Raw genomic sequence first — 24,262 nt, 5'->3', positions numbered from 1 at the left:
TTTGTTTTATGAAAAAATCAAATGGCATCATTTCAAATGGCATCATTTTCAACTACCCTGCTTACCGCTTATATTATACTCTCCTGCTTACTCTGTCCCTCATTGGTTTCACTGTCAAACACCTGCTGCTCCTCTGCCTGACAGGTGTCTCCTCCATGTTCTTCTATGTTCTTGCACGTCGTCAGGTAGGCTACTGTAAACTGAAGCTACTGTAACCGTACTAAACATGTCAGTAATTTTTGCACGTTGAGGCATCAACCTCTAATTTTATATATATATATATTTTTTTTTTGCCCGCAACTTCTCCGCACCCCCCTTGCACTTGCGCTTTTGTTTCTCCATCCTCCTAATCCACAGATGTTTTGGCTCTGAGCCACTGCATCTGAACATGCATCTGACACACGAAACACAGGGGACGGGGTGGAGTCTGTTAAGAGATGTGATTGGGCCAGCCCAGTGTCATTATGGAAAATGAACCAATGGGCCGCTGTCCCTGCTTTATGGGCCGGTCGTTGGCCAATTTTATGTTTATTAAAAAAAAAAAAAATCATATCATATCGCGGCCCGCCCCCAAGTGCGTCGGCCCACCGGGCATTTGCCCGGTATGCCAGATTACCAGTCCAGGCCTGGCGGTATGGTTCCTTATGGGGAATCTTGCTCCAAAATTGAACATTGAACAAAATGAATATACAAGAGCTTTAACATTAACCCCGCGGAACCATCAGCTTGGACAATTAAGACACTTAGTAATGTCTTTAAATGCGAACATGGTAATTGTGTAGATATGGCAGTGGGACGTCTATACTGTACTGTGTCTATACTTGGTTATGAGGATGAGTGTCTCTCAGCAGTGAGGTCCATGCCAGCTGGGACTTGAAAGCCTTAGTGATCTAAAACAAAAGAAGACGACAACCAGAAGGTGCACAGTACTCATGCTTATAGTGAGTAGGGAGGGAGGGTTGCGAGTAGTTTGAGCATACTTACCAAGCAGTAATGCCACGTATATATGTCCCATGTCTAATAGGAGAATGGTAGTGATTGGAGCGATTTGACAGCTGACCACATCAACTGGTCGCAGCACTATGCCTACGTGGCCTGACTGAACTAACACTGCGCTAGATATAATATCCAAAATAAGTAATATATATCCAAAAAAGTGAAAAGCATAAAAGACATGTTTTACAGCTCTATTTATTACAATGATTTTATTTTAATTGCTTTACATGTTTTTTTTAGTCCATTTTATTCATCTTACCATTTTAAGCATGTGTATGTCTTTAAGAAATGAATGGTTGGCCTGTCATGTGACCAGTCACATGACAGGAACCAGAAACTGCATCTGTATAAAGAGAGCAGCATGGCAAACAGAGTAGTAACAAAGTCAGTCAGTCACTAACAGCCACAACCCATCTGGATTGTGGAGTTTCCTACCTGTGGATTTACCTTTCCAGAATCTATTGCAAACTTTTGGATTATCACTACCCTGGACCTTTATTTACACTGGTGGACACTCAGATTGGGACTTAAAATCTGACCCTATTTTAAATCTTGTAACTCAACCGATTTGGCTGATTATTACAGTAGCCTTTGGTAAATTAACTTCTCTAAGAAAATGATTTATTAAAAAATCAGTTGACCATATGTTTACTTTTTTAGTTTCATATTTCCATATTGATAAAAAAAAAAAAAAAAAAAAAAAAATATATATATATATATATGTCCTAATCCTTTATATCTGAATCCTAATCCTATATTCCCAAAATTAAAATTCAGTCATCATTTAATCAACCTCATGATCCAAAAGTTTGTGTAATAAATTTTATGTTGAAACAAATAAAATATTCCTTTCTGAATCTACATTTTGTAATGTATATTTGATGCTTGCTTTACACAAATTTAAACTTTAAGTTATCTTTTGGGGGTAATTTCTCAGCAAAATTTGATGTACAATAAATTTGCGATTAATTAATTAATTAATTATATATAGAAATAAATTAATCTTATGTTCACTGCTTTCTTGAGATGTTACTTGCACACAAACGATCACTATAATTTAGAATAGATTCAGCAAAAACCTGGGTTACAGTATTATATATATATTACAGCAAACTACTGTTGTTTCCATCAGCCACTGGGTTTTCAAATATCAACCAACCTCTTAGTATCTTAGTATAAATTAGGGTTTTCAAATATCAACCAACCTCTTAGTATCTTAGTATAAATTAGCAACTGTTATTGACATCATTGCCTTTTTTTTTTTTTTTTTGAGAAAATTATTTGAGTTTGTTGCAGCCCCACCTATAGCTGAATTGTTAAATCATCTGCTTACAGGATGTTGGTTCACCATATGATAAAATCAGGAGGCTGAGCTGAATGTGATTTAGACAGAAGAATTACTTCCCACCTTTAACTGTTTTAAACTGCAAGATTTATTTTTTTGGTTTAAAACTGAAGAATGATGCTATACTAGACATATTGTCAGATTGTCTTTTTGTGTAAATGTGCTGAAAGTGCATTCAGTACACTTCAGTCCATCATTAATGTTTCAAATACATTGTACTGTTTACCCAAGTAACATAATTCTTTAAAGTAACATATTTTTTAATCTTTCCTCAAGTCCTTCCCCTCTATTGTTGTTGTGTACACATTATAAGGTAGGTTCCTTCGATTCAAACTAAAAATATTTCACAGCTAGAAACGTTTGTTCTGATTTTTGTTGATACCGTTTTGAATGATTTCCTGTCAGTGGCTATAACAGGAAGCTTGTATTGTTGCAGAGACTCACGCAAGATCCATGTTTACTGAGGCTCTACTTTCACTGCAGCTGCAAATGGAAACATTTAAAATCTTCTTTTTGACAGGTAGGGTGCCTTTATTAATATTAATTATATTTGACACCAATAAAACTAGCAAATCACTATACTGTAATCCAGCTTTTTGCTGAATCTATTCTAAATTATAGTGGTCGTCTGTGTGCAAGTAACATCTCAAGAAAGCAGTGAATGTAAGATTCATTTATTTTTATTTATATATATATATATATATATATATATATATATATATATATATATATATATATATATATATATATATACTATAGGTGGTTTCTGGTTATGTGAACTTTTTTCATTCTATTTTATTTGACTGCTTTATTTTTACACCACTGTATTTAAAAAAGTGTTGATATTTAGTCATGGCGACACTTTATTTCAAGGTCTTTTAACTAGTTGCTTATTAGTATGCATATTGCTAGAATATTGGCTGTTTATTAGTAATTATTAACCACACATCACTGCCTTATTCTGCATGACCTTATTCTAAATTCTCAATCCTATCCAATACCTAAACTTAATAACTAACTTACTAACTATTAATAAGCAGTAAATTATGAGTTTATTGAGGGAAAATTCATAATTAATTGTGAATACATGTTCCCTATACTAGAGTGTTACCTTAGTCACTGTAACCTAAAGAATATTCTTCCCCTAGACCCGAAAATTCAAATTCCTAAGCCCAAGATAACTCGGAATCCAACTCACAAGGTGCTGTACAGCACAGAGGTGGTCACTCTGCACTGTGTGGTCCGTGGAGGAGCATCTGAATTACAATATGACTGGTACAAGGACTCTACTGACCTAGAACCTCACCATTGGTCCAGCATCGATGTGAAAGATGGTGGAAATTATAAATGCAAGGCAAAAAATGGAGCTTCTGAGTCTGAAAAAAGTGATGGGTACACTTTAACTCTACAAGGTTAGAGGATATCATAATATAAAATATATGTTCAGTAATAATATTTTTATAATAAGATGTGATAACACTTTATAATAACTGCACTCTATGAAGCATTAGTAAAGAATTAGTAAATAGTCAATTCATCATTTATAAAGCATTAATAGGCATTAATAAACAGTTTATAAATACAGCAATAAATGCTTTGTTCTTGATTTATTAGCATATCGGCAACACTTTACAGTAAGGTTGTAATAGTTAACATTAGTTAATGCATTTGTTAACATTAACCATGAACAACACCTCTGTTTAGCATTAGTTAATGTTTGTTAACGTTAACTCACACATACAGTGGCATGAAAAAGTATGTGAACCACTTGCAGAATCTGTGAAAATGTGAATAATTTTAATAAAATAAGTGAGATCATACAAAATGCATGTTATTTTTTATTTAGTACTGTCCTGAGTAAGATATTTTACATAAAAGATGTTTACATTTAGTTCACAAGACAAAACAATAGTTGAATTTATTAAAATAACCCCATTCAAAAGTTTGTGAACCATTGATTCCCAATACTGTGTGTGGTTACCTGGATGATCTATGACGGTTTTTATGTTTTGTGATGGTTGTTCATGAGTCTCTTGTTTGTTCTGAGCAGTTAAACTGAGCTCTGTTCTTCAGAAAAAACCTCCAGGTCTTGCAGAAATTTCAGTTTTCAAACATTTTTGCATATTTTAACCCTTTCCAGCAGTGACTGAATGATTTTGAGATCCGTCTTTTCACACTGAGGACAATTGAGGGACTCAAACACAACTATTAAAAAAGGTTCAAACATTCACTGATGCTCCAGAAGAAAACACGATTCATTAAGAGCTGGGGGGTGAAAACTTTTGAACAGGTTGAAGATGTCACAATTTTTCTTATTATATTTAGATATCATTGTTTTTCATTTAGTACTGCCCTTCGGAAGCAACAGAAGATACTTGCATGTTTCCCGGAAGAAACATTAAGTACAATTTACCTTGATATTTAAATTCAAAAGTTTTCACCCCTCGGCTCTTAATGCGTCTTGTTTCCTTCTGGAGCATCAGTGAATGTTTTAACCTTTTTTGATAGTCCCTCAATTGTCCTCAGTGTGAAAAGATGGATCTCAAAATCATACAGTCACTGCTGGAAAGGGTTCAAATATACAAAAAATCCTTGAAAACTGAAGAATCTGCAGGACCTGGAGGATTTTTCTGAAGAACAGAGCTCAGTTTAACTGCTCAGGACAAACAAGAGACTCATGAACAACCATCACAAAACAAAAAAAAAACAGTTGTGGATCATCCAGGTAACCACACACAGTATTGAGATTCAGTGGTTCACAAAATTTTGAATGGGGCCATTTTAATAAATTCAGCTATTGTTTTGTCTCGTGAACTAAACGCAAACATCTTTTATGTAAAATATCTTACTTAGGACAGTACTAAATAAAAAATAACATGCATTTTGTATGATCTCACTTATTTTATTAAAATTATTCACATTTTCACAGATTCTGCAAGTGGTTCACATACTTTTTCATGCCACTGTATATTAACGCATCTTTTCCAACCTAATCTCACAGCAATTTGTACGTATTTTATGAGGTAGCTAATTCGTATGAATTCATACAAACTCACTAGTACGAATCAATATGTTTTTTGCTAATTTGTACGTATTTTATGAGTTGACAAATTCATATATGAATGACCTACTCCAAACCCTGCCCCTAAACCTACCCGTCACTGGGGTTTAAGGCCAGAACACACCAAGCCGACGCCGACGAACTAGTGGAGACGAAAGCATACTGTGGGGTTGGCTCACGTCGGCAGCGTCTGTGTCCAAAGTTGCCCTGCCACACCAAACCGACGCTAAACAGCCGACGGCCAAGCAGCACGTCAGTTCTGCGCCTGCGTGAGATGAAATGCCTTTCCCAAACAGCAGGCGGCAGTAGCTGAGCAGCCATTCAGAATGATCAGATGGCCTGACGGACCGACGAGCTCCAACGGCAATTCAACATTTCGAATCGGCCGAAAAAAGGCCGACGAGGACCAACTTCAGCCGACGGTGCGGAACACACTGAGAAAACTTAGTCGGCCGACGAAGAAAAACTGCCCGACGGCCGACCGTCGGCTTGGTGTGTTCCTGCCTTTAGACAAATCGTACAAACTTGTACGACCTCACTCATTAGCCACCTCATAAAATACATACGAATTGGCCGTGAGATGACGCTGATCCATTCACGTTAACAGTTAACATTAGTTAATGCATTAGATAACATGAACTAATCATGAACAATGCCTACAAATAGCCTTAATGTTTTAAGGTTAACTTACTGTACATATTTACATTAGTTTATGTAACAGTTGACACATTAAGGGTGAACATTTCTATCTTACCATCTAAAGGTAAAAATGCCATTGTGTACCTTATTAGCATTATTTATTAATAAGGCATTGATTTGGGCTGTAAACATAATTCCAAAGTGAAAACCATCTGAACATTAACAGATATGTTGTTCATGTTTATATGCACTTTACTATCATTACTTACATTCAACAAAACATTTTTTAATGGAATTTGTGAACCTTATTGATTTTACTGAACCTTAAATGAGTGAAAGCCATTCATCAATCTAAACTTTTATTTTATACAGAATGTTAAAATAATAAAACATAATAAACATAAATATATAAGAAAATGACAATTTTATTAAAAATATAACATTAAAACAATATTTTGAGCCACTAATCCTACACCTACCCCTAAACCTACCCATAACCATTTCTTAAAACTATACTGTTATAAATAAAAGAATAACAGACAAACAAGCGTAATCACAATAATTTATTTTTTTGTGAAAATGTCAAAAGTGGTACCAAAAGTAGTTCAAATGATGATGAGTTGCAGTCACAGTCCTATAGTTTATTTTATAGGGTACAGAGCAGAATTTAACTTATTAATCCATGAGAATATGAAATCAGCTTCTCTCCGTAAAGGCGGGCACTCATTTCAAATTTCAATCCACTGAAAACGGCATGTCGCAATCTGTGACGAAGCAGGTGAGATCCAATGAGCGTTCGATACGAGTGCCGTAAACCATGCCATAAAGGTTCTCGAAGGCGCAACTTTCAAATTTGAATCATAATGAGCCCGGGCTTTGACTGTGACGGTCGCTGCTGAGATCACCGGATGCAGGGCTAAATCTGGATCTGTTCCTTACAAACATATTGTCACGAATGCGCTGAGACTTGATGATAAGATCCAAGTGCAGCTTTAATAAGGGCAATCCAAAATCGTAGTCACAGCCAGGTAAAGGGTCAGAACCATAAATTCAGTCCATACTGTAACGAAGCGGGACTCATGGCAAGATCCATCTGCAAGCTTTTATTAGAAGAACTCGTGGTCAAACAGGCAAAGATTTGCTAAATAGAAATAGGACAAATGGTGTAAAAAAGTCCACAAATTGCATTTAAATGAACACGCATTTTGGTTGGTAACGACAGTCATACGTCATTTCATGACAACAGACATAACACGACACTCATTATTTTAATTCCAGCTAGGGTTTTTTTTGGAGGACAGTCTGGAAACTGTCTGGAGACGCCTTCTGTGTCGCACAGCAAACAAACTAAATATTACAAAATTGTTAAACAATTATAGAACTTTTTTTTTTCATTTAAATGCTTTGTTAATGGTAAGTCATGTTAATAAAGGGTCTACAAATGTTAGTAACACATCAGTTAATGTTGAAATAGTGTACACTTTACAATAAGGTTCACAAATTCCATTAATAAATGCTTTGTTGAATGTAAATAATGATAGTAAAGTGCATATAAACATGAACAACATATCTGTTAATGTTCAGATGGTTTTCACTTCAGAATTATGTTTACAGCTCAAATCAATGCCTTATTAATAAATAATACTGATGAGGTACACAATGGCATTTTTACCTTTTTTTTTTTTTTTTTTTTAACCTAAGATGGTGAGTTAGAAATGTTCACTCTTAGTGTGTCAGTAAGTTAACCTTAAAACATTAAGGCTATTTACAGGCATTGTTCATGATTAGGTCATGTTAATGCATTAACTAATGTTAACTACTTGCACTGTTAACATGAATAGATGCATTAATATATGCGTGAGTTAACACTTAACAAAGATTAACTAATGCATTAACTAATGTTAACTAATTGCGCTGTTAACATGAATAGATGCATTAATATACCCCTGAGTTAACCTTAACAAAGATTAATTAATGCTAAACAGAGGTGTTGTTCATGGTTAGTTAATGTTAACTAATACATTAGCTAATGTTAACTAATTGCACAGTTAACATAAATAGATGCATTAATATATGCGTGAGTTAACGTTAACAAAGATTAACTAATGCTGAAAAGAGGTGTTCTACTAAATGTTTTATAACTACCTGAATTAATCTTAAATTACAGTAGGAAAATGTGTTAATAAAGCATTTATTAACTCACTGAGTAACTATTACTATACATCTAAATAATATGCATAAATGTACATTTAAATAGTTTATTAATCATATACTTACACTTTCTAAATGATCTTGTGAACCACTGACAACTCCTAAATAACTGGTTTGTAAATAATGTAAAACATAATTTAGAAATGATAAATTGATCATTAATAAAGTATGAAAATAAAATTATTAAACACATTATAGAAATGCTTATAAATCAAGAACAAAGCATTTATAGCTGTATTTATAAACAGCTTACTAATGTCTATTAATGTTTTATAAATTATGAATTGACTATTTACCAATGCTTAAGTAATGCTTCATAGTGTGCAGTTATTATAATGTGTTACCTAAGAGGGTATATGTGTGAGCACTGACTTTTTTATTTTTATGCTGAAATTCACTGATTAAGTAGTTGTGCTGGATATTTGTGTTTTATAACAACTGAAAAAAAGCAAAACACATTCATTAAAGGTTCATAGTAAGTTTTGTCAGAAGTAAAATCTGTTATCAGTGTTGGTAAAACTAGCATGTCATGACTAAATCATACATGGCAAAATCCCCAGAGTTAAATCAGTTCTGCTCAACAGGATGCCATGATGGTGGCATCATTTTCTTTTCTTTTTTCTTTTCTTTTCTTTTCTTTTCTTTTCTTTTCTTTTCTTTTCTTGACAAATAAAACATCATCCAAACCTCTGTTAAATCTCAATAAGGACTTCTGTAGACGTGTGAAAATAAAGTCTGGTTAGTAGGGGTGTGACGAGACAGGTAGATCACGAGACGAGACTCGAGATTGAGTTCACAAGACGAGACAAAATTTTTACACACTATTTTTAGGAAATCCTCAATGGCGAAATACATGACTAGAAAAAATATTCTGCAGGTGTATTTGAAATGTTTTAACTAATCATCTTGTAATGAATGTCATTTCAGTTCTACTTTCTGAGTGTGAATTATCATATGCAGTAAAAGATAACAATACTCAAGTACTGTAAAAGGTTTTGCCACTAACTCAACTGATTGATTTCTCTCCTGTATGATTTCAGTCCCTTCAGGCCTTGCTGTACATGATTTATGAGCTTCTACAACTTTTGACCTCCTAACTGAACTCCTTTCCACAAATTTATCATAGAAATAAAAACAGTATAAATAAAAATGGTAACACTTTACAATAAGGTCTCATTTATTAACATTAATGTATTGACCAACATCAACTAACAATGAGCAATATATTTGCTACAGTATTTATTAATCTTTGTTTATGTTAGTTAATAAAAATAGTCATTCATTGTTAGTTCATGATAGTTCACAGTGCATTAACTAATGTTAACAAATGAAACCTTATTGTTTGTGCTTAATAAGATTAAGAGAAAACTGTTATTCATTTTTATGGTAACACTTTACAATAAGTGCAACCATAATCGATATTCAAAGTGCAAATAAGACCAAATTTTTTTGTGATACAGAGCTAATAGATGGTTACAACTACTCTGCCCAGCCTAAAATAGCTTTCATATTGAAAGATATCTGTATTCATCAGGGAGCCGCTTTCAAAATGCGGGGTACTAACATCGCGCTTGAATGCTTCCTTGCGTTTACTTTCGCTTTCGCGATTACGCGTACTCTGTGAATATTGAGCGGCGGCGACTGTTATCCAACTGAATTAAATGTTTTTTATTTAAATACAAAGCAAAACAACAGTGGAGGCGTAATGTAAACGTAGCGGTGGCATATTCTTTCCTAATCATCCTAACCACTCTGTCATGGCAATATCACGAGACTACTTTTCGCCTCGACGAGAGATCTCGTCACATTTTAGTCTCACGAGATCTCGTGACACGAGATCTCGTCACACCCCTACTGGTTAGTAATAAGTGAAGCTGGTAATGTTGTTTGTGGAGTTGTTTAATTAGATATTGAGAGATTTAATGTATTTTATCTTCGGTTGATTTCATCTAAGGCTGTGAAGTCAGTTGTAGTTCTTGTGTTTCTCTTTTCTTCAGTGATTCTGATTGTTAAAAGCAGGTGTTCATCACTAATGCTCAATCATCACTTAACTAATCGCTTAATTATTTCATTAAATTTAACTCTGCTTCAGTGTTACTTTAACACTATTTAGAGAGGAATCAAATGTACTCTGAGCAGAGTTGATTTAACTCTGGGGATTTTGCTGTGCAATCTGTTAATTGTAAAATATAACCATTTTAGAAATGTCTCATTTCAGAACACAGCTCTTGGAATTTTTTTTTTCTCATAATTATCTTAGAATTTCAACACTGTACATTTTTTATTTAGTTTTGGTATTGTGCCAGCCTCAATTTAAGCAAAAGCTTATTGGTGTTTTCATTGAAGTCATAAATAAAACCAGTGTAAATATAATATTTTTAGTCTTTAAATTATTGTTATAATTATAAAATAATTATAAATTATTTTTATAGTTACAAAGGATCACAGCCAACAGTCTACAGTATGTTACATTATTATTATGGTGTGTTTCTGTGCAGAACCACCTGAACCAAAACTGTCAATAGAGTCTGAATGGAAAACATTTTACCCAACTGAAAAAGTGACTCTGAAGTGTTCGATTGATGAAGATATAAATGAATGGGGTTATGAATTGTTTAAAAACGGAGCTCAGCTTTCAGGTTATGAGGACATTTCCTTTTCTGGAGACACTCTCTCAATCAGCTCAGCAAAAGCGAGTCATTCAGGACAGTATACCTGCAGAGGAAAACATCTGAAGAGAACAACAGTGACAACAAGACAAACAGAAGCTTTGAAACTACATATTTATGGTAAAACTTCTTATGATATTCTAAGATTAGTAGATATGAATGAAATTGACAGGCACTTAAAAAGCATTAATGGAAGAAGCCAGACACTATTAGCAGTTTAGTTTCAGTTAATTTAGTCTCAGATTACAGAAAATTACAAGCATATGGAACTCAAGGCAGTTATTGTTTGAAGAGAGTGCATTATTACTAATTCTATCCTGTGATTCTTAGATAACACACCAAAACCAGACATCACAAAACATCAGTGGTTTGAGTTCTTCTACACTGAGGAAGAAGTCCAGCTTGGTTGTAACATGCCTGGTGATGGTTGGGAGTATGACTGGTATAAAGACTCAAAAACCTTGATCACAAATCCAACCTTCACTATCAGTTCAGCATCTCTCTCTAACACTGGTGTCTATCACTGCAAAGCAAAGAGAGGAGACTTCTCAGTGGACAGTGAGACTCTACAAGTGCAAGTTAAACGTAAGTCTGTTGAGTAATTTCTGTGTGAAAAAAAAAAAAAATTCTGCCTATTGTGCACCATTGAGTTTGCAATGTTTAAAGGCTTAGTTCACCCAAAAATGAAAATTCTGTAATTAATTACTCACCCTCATGTTGTTTCAAAGCCGCAAGACCTTTGTTCATCTTTGGAACACAAATTAAGATAGTTTTAATGAAATCCAAGACTCCTCCATAGACAGCAATTTAATTACCACTTTCAAGGCCCAGAAAGGTAAAGACATCATTAAAATAGTCCATGTGACTACAGTGGTTCAACCTTAATTTTATGAAGCAACGAGAATACTTTGTGCGTGCAAAAACAGAACAAAAATAACTACTTTATTTAACAATTTCAGTCAAGATCACTGCAAAATATATTTAAAATAAAAAATAAATAAAAATAAAAGTAAAAGTATTATAGAATGTTTGATTTCATAACCAGGAAACAGGGCTTCTAGCTCAAAGTAGTTTTCATTCACTCTTCAACATCAATTGTTCACTACTGTTTTATTTATTTTATTTTTTTATTTTTCCTGTGCAGACCCACCTCAAACAAAACTCTCAATAGAGTCTGAATGGAAAACATTTTACCCAACTGAAAAAGTGACTCTGAAGTGTTCAATTAATGGAGGTTCAAATGAATGGGGCTATGAATGGTTTAGAAATAGCGCTCAGCTTTCAGTTGACACAGACATTTCCTTTTCTGGAGACACACTCTCAATCAGCTCAGCAAAAACGATTCATTCAGGACAGTATACCTGCAGAGGAAAACATCTGAAGAGGACACCAGTGACTACAGGACAAGCAGAAGCTTTGCAACTTCATATTTATGGTTAGACTACTTGTTATATTCTATGATTAATATATATGAATGAAATTAACAGGCACCCAAACAAGTTCAATGAAGAAGCTGTTTTTTTAATTTGCATTGGCCTGTATCAGTGTACAGTGATTCATGTGAATATTTGCAGTTTCCTGTCTACTCTTTTGACTTTGGCCAGACACTATTAGCAGCATGAGTCAGTTCATTTAGTCTTGGATTATGAAAAATAACAAGCATATGCAACACAAAGCATTTATTGTTTGAAGGTGGTCATTATTTCTAATTTTACTTACTTCTAGGTGACACACCAAAACCAGACATCAGAAAAGATGTGTGGTTTGAGCCCTTCTACACTGAGGAGGAAGTCCAGCTTGGTTGTAACATGACTGGTGATGGATGGAAGTATGACTGGTATAAAGACTCAGAAACCTTGATCACAGATCCAACCTTCACTATCAGCTCAGCATCTCTCTCTAACACTGGTGTCTATCACTGCAAAGCAAAGAGAGGAGACTTCTCAGTGGACAGTGAGACTCTACAAGTGCGAGTTGAAGGTGAGTCCATAATTTACCTCTTTATGTAATTTCTATTGTGGAATATTCTTCTCATTGTGCATTCAGTTTACAATACCTCAGAAAGATCCTAGGAAATGCATAAACTGCACAAGTCGTAAGTGGCTTTGGAAGCATCCACCACATGTGTAAATGAAACAACTTAGAATTAAGAGAGTTAAATAAGTACTTACTAAATAAGTATTTTACTAACTTTATTTACTTGGATATCAAACTAAATGATTTGATTTCCAAGAAACTGGGCTTAATATTTTTCATTCACTTTTCCACTTTTGTTCATTACTGTTTTATTTACTTATTTATTTTTCTGTGCAGAGCCGCCTCAACCAAAACTGTCAATAGAGTCTGAATGGAAAACATTTTACCCAAGTGAAAAAGTGACTCTGAGGTGTTCAATTGATGGAGGTTCAAATGGATGGGGCTATGAATGGTTTAAAAACGGAGCCCAGCTTTCAGTTTATGAGGACATTTCCTTTTCTGGAAACACACTCTCAATCAGCTCAGCAAAATTGAGTCATTCAGGACAGTATACCTGCAGAGGAAAACATATGAAGAGAACACCAGTGACTACAGGACAAGCAGAAGCTTTGCAACTTGATATTTATGGCAAGTTCAGTATTTCTGAAAATTTTGAAAGTCAGAATTGAACAAAAACTATTCAGATGTGACAGCCAGGTGTCTTAAGGAGGTCAATGAGGATTTTGCTTTCCATATAACAGGTTTAGCTGCTTTACTGTTGCACTGACCTTTGAATTATAAAGACATTAGTGTCAGCACTTACAGCTTCCTGACTATGTGCAAAAGGATTTTCAGTGAGAAATTCAGTTCATTTTGTGTGAGGATTATAAAGAGGCAGTTTTTGTTTGAAGAGAGTGCATTATTACTAATTCTGTCCCTGTGACTCTTAGATAATACACCAAAACCAGATATCATAAAACATCTGTGGTTTGAGTTCTTCTACACTGAGGAAGAAGTCCAGCTTGGTTGTAACATGCCTGGTGATGGATGGAAATATGACTGGTATAAAGATTCAAAACCTCAGATCACAAATACAACCTTCACTATCAGCTCAGCATCTCTCTCTGACGCTGGTGTCTATCAATGCAAATCAAAGAGAGGAGACTTCTCAGTGGACAGTGAGAGTCTACAAGTGCAAGTTAAATGTAAGTCTTTTGAGTTATTTCTGTGAAAAAAAAATCTGCCTGTTGTGCACCATTAAGTTTGCAATGTTTAAAAGGTTAGTTTACCCAAAAATGAAAATTCTGTAATTAATTACTCACCCTCATGTCGTTTCAAAGCCGCAAGACCTTTGTTCATCTTTGGAACACAAATTAAGATAGTTTTAATGAAATCCAAGACTCCTCCATAGACAGCAATTTAATTACCACTTTCAAGGCCTAGAAAGGTAAAGACATCATTAAAATAGTCCATGTGACTACAGTGGTTCACCCTTAATTTTATGAAGTGACGAGAATACTTTTTGTGTGCAAAAACAAAACAAAAATAACTACTTTATTCAACAATTTAAGTCAAGATCAATGCAAAATATATTTTAAAATATATAAAAAAAAGTATTTTAGACTTTTTGATTTCATAAACAAGAAACAGGGCTTCTAGCTAAAAGCAGTTCCCTTTCAAAAGGGAACTCGCACTGCGTCTTAACGCATTTGGGGAACGCCTCCGCCTGAAGGCGCCTGGTGTCTGAAACGCTATCAAATCGCATTGGCCAGCGACAGCCTATGACGTCACTACTAGTGTGACCCGAACGCACATAAGGAGCGCCTAGAGAACAAGTCATCCTCTTTTCGTCTTCAGGGACTGTTTTTTTGAGGCGCTATTCAAAGGTAAGAATGACTGTTTATACAGACGTTTCAATCAGTGTGCACATCCATGTATAGTTACCTGATAACACACTTGACTCGAGCGTCTTTGTTAGAGCATGCATGCCCAGTGCTTGAGAGTTATGTCGGCACGCATTGTGAGCGTTTCCCGCTGAGGAAGCTCCACTCTCGTTTGTCTCTTCTCGAGGGAAGCAGGACAGGTTTTGGTTATGAGAGTGTTTTGCTGATTAAGGATGCGTTGTCTCTTGCATCCTCAATATCAGTAAACAGTGATCTATATACGTTTAGATGAGCGATGTGTAGGTTTGTGTGCAAGCCTTTACATCTATCACACACATTACTTACACGTGTGTTCGCCTTAAGGCTGTTTGCTCGCACTATGAGTGTTTCCCTTGGCAACCCTAGTTGCGTGTTTCCTATCTGCATCTGCGTTTATGTGTTATGAAGCTGGTCCTGTCTGTATATGGCAGGACATACGCGGTGGCAGATTATGCTGTGCTCCAACACCAGGCCTGAGGCTGGACCAGTGCTGTGTTTGTTCCATCTTTTTGAACCCATCTGTGGATCCGGCACAGTGCTTGTTAGTGAGCACATCCTTTCAGACTGCAGAGTATGGCAGGACACTTTTACATTTAGGTCTCTGCTCTTTAAAGTCTCAGGTTGAGCTTTTAGGTTACCTCTCCCTGTGTGAGAGCCGTTATAAATTTAGTGACCTCAGCTCCCTGTAGAAAGGAATAAAGGGGATGTTTATTCTTATATGTTAGATTACAAAAGTATATATACTTTATGTATTGGGCCATTTAAATTGGGGCCCTGGAGCTCCCATTATTAGGGAAGGTTATTGTGGCACCCTTACTATGTGCCTCCTCTCTTTGTGAAGTCTTAATAGCAGGTAGCATTAAGAACGAAATATCACCTTTAGTGAATGGCATGGCCTCCTCTCGATCTGAGAATCAGTTTTCTAGGCCGCCACTCATCTGAGCTTCAGATAGTTGATATGTCGGGTGTTCAGCCCTCTGGGGCCGCCCTGATAATCCTTCTGGGTTGAGTGGGCTGGCTTCCCCTAGTTAAAGAGAGTCATTTGTTGAAGCCACTGTTCTGCTGAGCGCCAGGTAATATCATGATTTGAGGTGTTTGGCCTTTGATAGGCCCCCTTGATACCTTCCCTAGGTTGAGTGAAGTGGTTTCCTCTCGCTGAGAGAGTAGAAGACGATATGCTGAAGCCTCCACTCCCCCGAGCTCCAGATAGATCATGACTGTAGGTGTCGGCCTCTCTGGGCCACCTTGACATCACACTGTGATGAGTGAGCAGGCTTCCTCTTGTTTGAGAGTCTCTATTCAAGGCTGCCGCTCCATTTGAGCTCTAGGTAGTTGATGTCTTTGACATTGGCCTGCTGCAAGGCCACTTTGACAATCACTCGATGAGTGTGTTGGCTTCCTCTCATTTATAGAGTTTTTTATTGAAGCCTCTGCTCCACTGAGCTCCAGGTAGTTGATGTCCTCAAGCAATGGCCTGTTAAGGCCACCTTGACATTCCCTGTGGTGAGTGTGTTGGTTTCCTCTCACTTAGAGAGTACATTTTGCTGAAGCCACTGCTCCATTGAGCTCCAGGTGGTCAGTTCCCCTGGGTGTTGTGTGAGCCGGCTTCCTTTCTTTAGAGTTGCTAGGCTGAAGTCTCTGCTCCATTGTGCTCCAGGAAGGTCATGAGTGCGTGTGTGCTGGCCCTTCTTTTGGGCTGCCCCGATATCCAGCCTAGACTTGTAATCAGGAATACGTATTTTTTGACAGAGGCGGTTCAGCTGTAGCTTTCCGCCTCCTAGCATGCAGTAGCCCGGAGTAGGCTACTCCTAGGAGAGCCTCTTGAGCTTAAGACTGGCAGCTAGTGATCCTAGTACTCCTCCTCTCATTGTGAGAGTCATCCCCGGATGGGGCCCACCTTCTGCATTAGGCTATTAATGCAAGTAGCAGGCCTAACAGCCTCCTCAATTTACCTAGGTTGAGCTGAAACTCCTCTTGGTATTAGAGTATATAATTTCGTTGAAAGCCTTCCCTGTGGTTGTCCTTGAGTGTTGTTAGACTTCTCTCATTTAGAAAGTGGAAAGCACTATGCTGAAGTCTCTGCTCTCTAGAGCTTTGATAGTAGCTTTGTCTAGTTTGAGCTTGGAGCAATCTCTCCACCAAAAGCTCCTTGATTATTATCAAGTCGCAGGGTCGAGTGTTGCAGGCCCCTCCTGTGGTATTTCTTCCTGTTGGGGCCTCCATTTCTCCAGAGCTGAGCTTAGATGGCTTTTATCATCTTGGAGCAAGAGTTTTTGCTCAGGCTATCACCCTTGAGCCTTTCTCAGGTTAGTTCACTTCGCTCCCAGAGCTCTGTGCCCCATATGTGCCCAACACCAGTGATGCTCAGGTCGAGCGTATCGAGTACTCCCTCATTTCAGGGCGAGTTGAGCACGCTCCCTTAGAGCTCAAGCATTAGCCTCGGGCCTGTGGCTATGCTATGCTAGAGTAGTAGGCCCTAACTGAGGCCTCCTCATCAGCCCGGTCACATAGTTTTGTACTTCCCTTGTTTTAAGGGTAGAAAGCGATATGCTGAGTACAATGCTCATGATGACAATGCGAACGAGTATTCCAACTCATAGTGAGAGCAAACCACCTCTAATGGCTATGTCTGTTGGAGTTAGATTTGCTACCAAGTAGTTGGCCCTCCTTGGGTCTCCTTGAAAGTGATCCTCTTGGTTGAGCTTGGTTCCTGAGTGTCCTAGCTCCCTAGAGTTGAGCAAACACTTATCAGGTAGCTCAGGCTCCAGTGGAGCCTCCCTGATTCTAGCCCTAGAGTTCTAGATCTTTTACCAAGTAGTTGGCCCTCGAGCAGGCCACCTTGAAGGCAATCCTCTGGGACGAATAGGTCCTTAGCACTTCCAGCTAAGATAGTATTCTGACACCCTAGAGTTATATCAGAGTGTAGGCTCTTTAGGAGCCTCCCTAGTACTTGCATTGAGCTTGGTCAATACTCATCTCGTTTGAGTCCAGTGGGTACTCCCCTCACATTGAGGGTCGTTCTTTAGAGTACTGCGCTCCCGAGGAAGGTTGAAGGTCTCTTATGAGACCTCCCTGGTAGGTCAATATTTAGGGCTGAGGTACTCACTCTCTTGAGTGGGTCGTCATATGGAGGACCTCAGCTCCTGAGTTGGTCTTAAAGGTTTAAGAGGTTCTTTTTAGTAAGAACTCCCTTGGTAGATCAGGTCCTGTTGGAGCTGGAGGTACGTCTCTCATTATGGACCCTATGTTGAGTACTCAGCCTCCAGAGTGCTTTATTTAAGAAGCGCTCTGTAGATCCTAGGTTGAGTAGAGTAACTCCCTTCTTTTGCTGTTTACAAAGCACTGAGTCCTGCTCCCCAGGATACCCGTCTCTATGATCCGGTCTGAGTTGGTTACTGCCAGTTTGCAGTCCCTCTTTCTGGATGCCTCCTCTGGAGGCTAGTGCTTTAGAGATTCAGTTTTGGTAACAGACAGGTTGCTGGCCAGACTAGGTTACTACTAAAGTAGGATCAGGTCAGCCTCCCTGGTGGCAGTCAGGGTAGACTATGCTCCCCTGAGAAGTGACTGGCCGGGGCTCCTTTCGGCTCCCTGGCCACATTCCCTTAAAGGGACACCTTTAAGACGATATTCAGACGATAAGTGGATGACTTGTTCTCTAGGCGCTCCTTATGTGCATTCGGGTCGCACTAGTAGTGAAGTCATCAGCTTCGCCAGCCAATACAATTGCCTTGATTTGATAGCGTTTCAGACACAGGTTCACGCGGAGGCATTCCCCAAATGCGTCAAGACGCAGTGTCTCATTCCCTCTTCTCAGGGAACCATGGTTACATGCATAACCTGAAATGTTTTCATTGACTCTTTAACATCAATTGTTCATTACTGTTTTGTTTATTTTATTTTTTTTTTTTCCTGTGCAGACCCACCTCAACCAAAACTGTCAATAGAGTCTGAATGGAAAACATTTTACCCAAATGAAAAAGTGACTCTGAAGTGTTCAATTGATGGAGGTTCAAATGAATGGGGCTATGAATGGTTTAGAAATAGAGCTCAGCTTTCAGTTGACAAGGACATTTCCTTTTCTGGAGACACACTCTCAATCAGCTCAGCAAAAGCAAGTGATTCAGGACAGTATAACTGCAGAGGAAAACATCTGACGAGAACACCAGTGACTACAGGACAAACAGATGCTTTGCAACTTCATATTTATGGTTAAACTACTTATTATATTATATGATTAATATATATGAATGAAATTAACAGGCACCCAAATAAGTTCAATGAAGAAGCTGATTTTTAATTTGCATTGGCCTGTATTAGTGTACAGTGATTCATGTGAATATTTGCAGTTTTCTGTCTACGCTTTTGACTTTGGCCAGACACTATTAGCAGCATGAGTCAGTTAATTTAGTCTTTGATTATGAAAATAATCAGCAAATGCAACTCAAAGCATTTATTGTTTGAAGGTGGTCCATTATTTCTAATTTTACTTACTTCTAGTTGACACACCAAAACCAGACATCAGAAAAGATGCATGGTTTGAGCCCTTCTACACTGAGGAGGAAGTCCAACTTGGTTGTAACATGCCTGGTGATGGATGGAAGTATGACTGGTATAAAGACTCAAAACCCTTGATCACAGATCCAACCTTCACTATCAGCTCTGCATCTCTCTCTAACACTGGTGTCTATCACTGCAAAGCAAAGAGAGGAAACTTCTCAGTGGACAGTGAGACTCTACAAGTGCGAGTTGAAGGTGAGTCCATAATTTACCTCTTTATGGTCATTTCTATTGTGGAATATTCTTCTCGTTGTGCATTCAGCTTACAATACCTCAAAAAGTTTCCAGGAAATGCCTGAACTGTATAAGTCATAGGTCGCTTTGGAAGCATCCACCACATGTGTAAATTAAACAACTTAGAATCAAGAGAGTTAAATAAGTATTTACTAAATAAGTATTTTACTAACTTTTATTTACTTGGATATCATATTAATTTGATATTTGATTTGATATCCAAGAAATTGGGCTTAATACTTTTCATTCACTTTTCCACTTTTGTTCATTACTGTTTTATTTACTTATTTATTTTTCTGTGCAGAGCCGCCTCAACCAAAACTGTCAATAGAGACTCCATGGAAAACATTTTACCCAAGTGAAAAAGTGACTCTGAAGTGTTCAATTGATGGAGGTTCAAATGAATGGGGCTATGAATGGTTTAGAAACGGAGCTCAGCTTTCAGTTGACAAGGACATTACCTTTTCTGGAGACACACTCTCAATCATCTCAGCAAAAGTGAGTAATTCTGGACAGTTTACCTGCAGAGGAAAACATCTGAAGAGAATGCCTGTGACTACAAGACAAGGAGAAGCTTTGCAACTTCGTATTTATGGCAAGTTAAACTATTTCTAAAAGTTTTAAGAATCAGAAATGAACAAAAACTATTCAGATAGTGACAGCCAGGTGTCTTAAAGAGGTAAATGTGGATTTTGCTTTCCACAGAAAAGGTTTAGCTACTTTACTGTTGCACTGACCTTTGAATTATAAAGAGATTAGTGTCAGCGGTTACAGCTTCCTGACTAAGGCGGTCAGGTGGTCCATTATTTTTAATTTTACCTCTGTTGCTCCTAGTTGACACACCAAAACCAGAGATCAGAAAAGATCAGTGGTTTGAGTTCTTCTACACTGAGGAGAAAGTCCAGCTTGGTTGTAACATGCCTGGTGATGGATGGAAGTATGACTGGTACAAAGACTCAGAAAACTTGATCACAGATCCAACCTTCACTATCAGTTCTGCATCTCTCTCTAACACTGGTGTCTATCACTGCAAAGCAAAGAGAGGAGACTTCTCAGTGGACAGTGAGACTCTACAAGTGCGAGTCAAAGGTAAGTTAGTCTCTTGTGCCCATATAAACTGCCTCATGTCGCCATTTATTTTAAGGAATATGACCATGGCAAAGAACTCAATGAAATGAAAATATTAAATTAGTGATAGTTCACCCATAAATGTGAAAATCCATATCAGCATTTACTCACTCTCATGTCATTCATGTATGACTTTCTTTCTTCTGTGGAACACAAAAGAAGATATTTTGAAGAATGTACTTTTGTCTATGCTATGAAAGTCAGTGTGGTCTAATGTTGTTTTGGACCCTACTGACTTTAAGAAAAAAAAGAAAAGAAAAAAAAAACTTATTTTATGTTCCACAGAAGAAATACAGGTGTGTAAATGATGAGATAATCTTCATTTATAGGTGGACTATCACTTTAAGTGTAGTTTACTGCATGATATGCTTTGATACATACATGGTATGAATAAAGTATTGCATTTTAAATAGTTAAAAAAACTAGTAAAAGTAAAAACACTGATGCTTATTGATTAGAAGTAGTAAGAAGGCTCAGTATGAAAAATATTTTATAACAAATTATTTATAAAATAACCTTTTGTTTTGTTCTAAGCGCGTCCACCTGCAGTTCTGAGTCTGGAGACCGAATTGAGCGACATTATGTCTGGAAATATCCTGACCCTCAGGTGTAACGTCTCAGAGGGCAGACAGTGGAGCTACACCTGGTTCGAGAATGGACAGAATCTCAATGGGTCATCTCATATGTTCAAAGTGACAGCAACTGAAGAAACTATTAAAAGTGAATTCAAATGCAAGGGAATAAGGACAAAGAGACCACTGTACTCTGCTCTGAGTGAGGGCTTCACGGCCAATACTATTAGTGAGTAATGCAAATATTTATTAGTAAACCTCTTTCATACAGTGTATAGATGTGAATGATTTGTGGATTAGAACAATGTCAAGTTATCATCAAGATCATACATTTAGATTAAAAATGAGAAAGAAAAAAAAAACATTTTTAACAGTGAGATAATTATTCTATGGAAGTCAGTTTCCGCCACAGAAACTTTCTCATAATTATGACTTAGTATCTCATTATACTGAGAAAGTTTCTCATAATAATGACTTAGTATATCAGAATAATGAAAACATTTCTTGTAATTATGACTTATTTTCTCATAATAATGACTTAGTTTCTCATAATAATGAGAAACTTTCTCGTAATAATGACTTAACATCACATAATAATGAGAAACTTTCTCGTAATAATGACTTAACATTTCATAATAATGAGAAACTTTCTCGTAATAATGACTTAACATCTCACAATAACGAGAAACTTTCTTGTAAAAATGACTTAACATCTCATAATAATGAGAAAGTTTCTCGTAATTATGACTTAGTTTCTCATAATAGAGGGTATGCATCGATGTCATTTTCCCGCCGATTTGACGCCGGGGAAATACATAAAGCAAATCTGCCTGTGAATATTTTATATAACTACAATATCGGTAGGTTTTAATCTGCGTAATCACTTATATCAATGTTATATCGTCATATTGTCCAGCCCTAAAACATATATAGTTTTATAGTATAGTTTTTGTCAGTGTTGTTTATTGAAAAACACCCAGTTATGCAGAATATAAGATGGAAAATATTTAATTGATGAGTTGTCAAAACGACTGTATACTGTATATATTGTATAACAATACAATATATACAGTATGATTTTACCTCAAAATCCAACAATTTGACACAAAATGATAACTGCAAATCCATGTTTCTCTGCTGGAGTCCAGTTGTTTCTGTGAATTGCAGTGATCCATTTCCTTCTTTTTTCTGTTGTTTTCTGCAGTTTTTATATATATACCTCAGGTTTTGTGTCAAAGCTATTTGTACAGTCAATCACAAAGCTCTTACCCGTTTTGGATGTGTTTTGTGTGTTTTTCGCGACATTCACACTGAAAACCAATGCTACCGCTCAGTCTTTTGCCACTCAGTGGGCGTGACCGCATTTGTAACGGTTGACGGTGACGTCACGTGCATACCCTCTATAATGAGAAACAAAGCAGTGGAGCAGAAGGGCGTAGCACGCTAGCGACATCCGCTGGTCAAAGTCTCGTAAATGCGAGAACTCTGCAACCATGGCACGTTCTGCAAAAGTGTAATCTATAATATCATTAAATAAATGACATTATTGATAAATTATCAGTAGCCTATATGAGACGGGATATAGTCTTCATTTGTAACATTCATTTGTATTTTTGTGTATGAACAAGCAGAAACACAGAGTGGTGATCCATGGATTTCAAACAGATAGAGGAATGATAAGACAGCACACACCTACATATCCAACTCTGTTAAAGAAAGCTGTCTTTTGCATACATTCTAATGAGTCATAAATATCTTAAAAGGTGTTTTCTGTAGGAATATCACTGGAATGAAGGTTTATGACTGGCCAAGTGCTTTCCCAGACAGCAACATAGTCTGGCCCAGATCCGGCCCACATCTGGTACATGTAGATTATACGCGGACCAGATGTGGGCCGGATCTGTGCCGACACTATGTTGCTGTCAGGGTTAGGACCCAGTTTATATTAGAAAAGCTTTCCAGCGCCTATGTCTAGGCAAACCTGCACATCAAATAGCCTAGACTCATCCGCAAAATACGTGTTAAAGTTAACACATAAACCCACACATTTTATGAAGACGTTGCACTTAAACTTAACGAGTAAAGTTCTGATGTCACATAGCCCGCGAAACAACAATGGCAGCCCTTACGGATGCGGTGTTTATGCAAGTGCACGGTAAAATAAAAGGTATAACAGCTTCTCTTGCCTTATGCGCCATTTTCCTCCTCTGTTTCCCTCAAATAAGCAAGGAGTAAGCACCTTTGGCGATAGAAATAATTGTTAATGAGCATAAGCCCCGTACAGTCCGCCATGTTGGTTTGATTACACTTTTACGCAGTTTGGCGTGATTTTCCTGGAACGCTACAAAGTCGTGAGTTGTGATTTGAAGTCATGACTTACGGGCTCAAAAACCTGCCTGGAATGCAGCATTAGTCATTATTACAAGAAAGTTTCTCATTGTTATGAGATGTTAAGTCATTATTACGAGTAAGTTTCTCATTATTATGATAAACTAAGTCATTATTATGAGAATTTTTTTTCATTATTATGAGATGTTAAGTCATTATTACGAGAAAGTTTCTCATTATTATGAGATACTAAGTCATTATTACGAGAAATTTTCTCATTATTCTGACATACTAAGTCATTATTATGAGAAAGTTTCTCATTATTATGACTTACAGAATTATATTTTTTTACTCAACTGTGGCGGAAACGGGCTTCCATAGTATTCTGTTAACATAACATTCAAAAAATTATATATAAACATACACTATATTGCCAAAAGTTTTGGGACGCCTGCCTTTACGTGCACATGAACTTTAATGAAATCCCATTCTTAATCCGTATGGTTTAATATGGAGTTGACCCACCCTAGCTATAACAGCTTCAACTCTTCTGGGAAGGCTTTCCACAAGGTTTAGGAGTGTGTTTATGGGAATTTTTAACCATTTTTCTAGAAGTGCATTTGTGAGATCAGGCAGTGATGTTG

The 24,262-nt window shown here is 37.0% G+C and overlaps 1 protein-coding gene across 14 annotated transcripts in view; it reads left to right on the top strand.

Moving 5' to 3' along the window:
• LOC125259754 (hemicentin-1-like) overlaps positions 1 to 24,262 on the top strand; it is an 85,109-nt gene that overhangs the window by 37,864 nt on the left and 22,983 nt on the right. For 12 of the 14 annotated variants that reach the window (XR_007182903.1, XR_007182904.1, XM_048177667.1 and 9 more), the window contains exons 6-16: positions 10,751 to 11,041; positions 11,252 to 11,506; positions 12,066 to 12,356; positions 12,647 to 12,901; positions 13,235 to 13,525; positions 13,828 to 14,082; positions 18,717 to 19,007; positions 19,297 to 19,551; positions 19,895 to 20,185; positions 20,425 to 20,679; positions 21,253 to 21,519. Coding sequence is in view for 12 of the 14 variants with exons in the window: in XM_048177667.1 (XP_048033624.1) it covers positions 10,751 to 11,041; positions 11,252 to 11,506; positions 12,066 to 12,356; positions 12,647 to 12,901; positions 13,235 to 13,525; positions 13,828 to 14,082; positions 18,717 to 19,007; positions 19,297 to 19,551; positions 19,895 to 20,185; positions 20,425 to 20,679; positions 21,253 to 21,519 (2,997 nt within the window). In the remaining 2 variants the exon portion in view is untranslated. Of the gene's footprint in view, positions 1 to 2,266; positions 2,655 to 2,777; positions 2,862 to 2,962; positions 3,005 to 3,489; positions 3,754 to 10,750; positions 11,042 to 11,251; positions 11,507 to 12,065; positions 12,357 to 12,646; positions 12,902 to 13,234; positions 13,526 to 13,827; positions 14,083 to 18,716; positions 19,008 to 19,296; positions 19,552 to 19,894; positions 20,186 to 20,424; positions 20,680 to 21,252; positions 21,520 to 24,262 lie in introns of those variants that run through there. The other 2 variants (XM_048177668.1, XM_048177669.1) reach the window with 2 other exon arrangements.

Source organism: Megalobrama amblycephala, linkage group LG24, assembly GCF_018812025.1.
Source record: "Megalobrama amblycephala isolate DHTTF-2021 linkage group LG24, ASM1881202v1, whole genome shotgun sequence".
Classification (NCBI taxonomy): domain Eukaryota; kingdom Metazoa; phylum Chordata; class Actinopteri; order Cypriniformes; family Xenocyprididae; genus Megalobrama; species Megalobrama amblycephala.
Note: the sequence above shows the minus strand (reverse complement) of the source record. Positions and strands in the feature narration are given on the sequence as shown.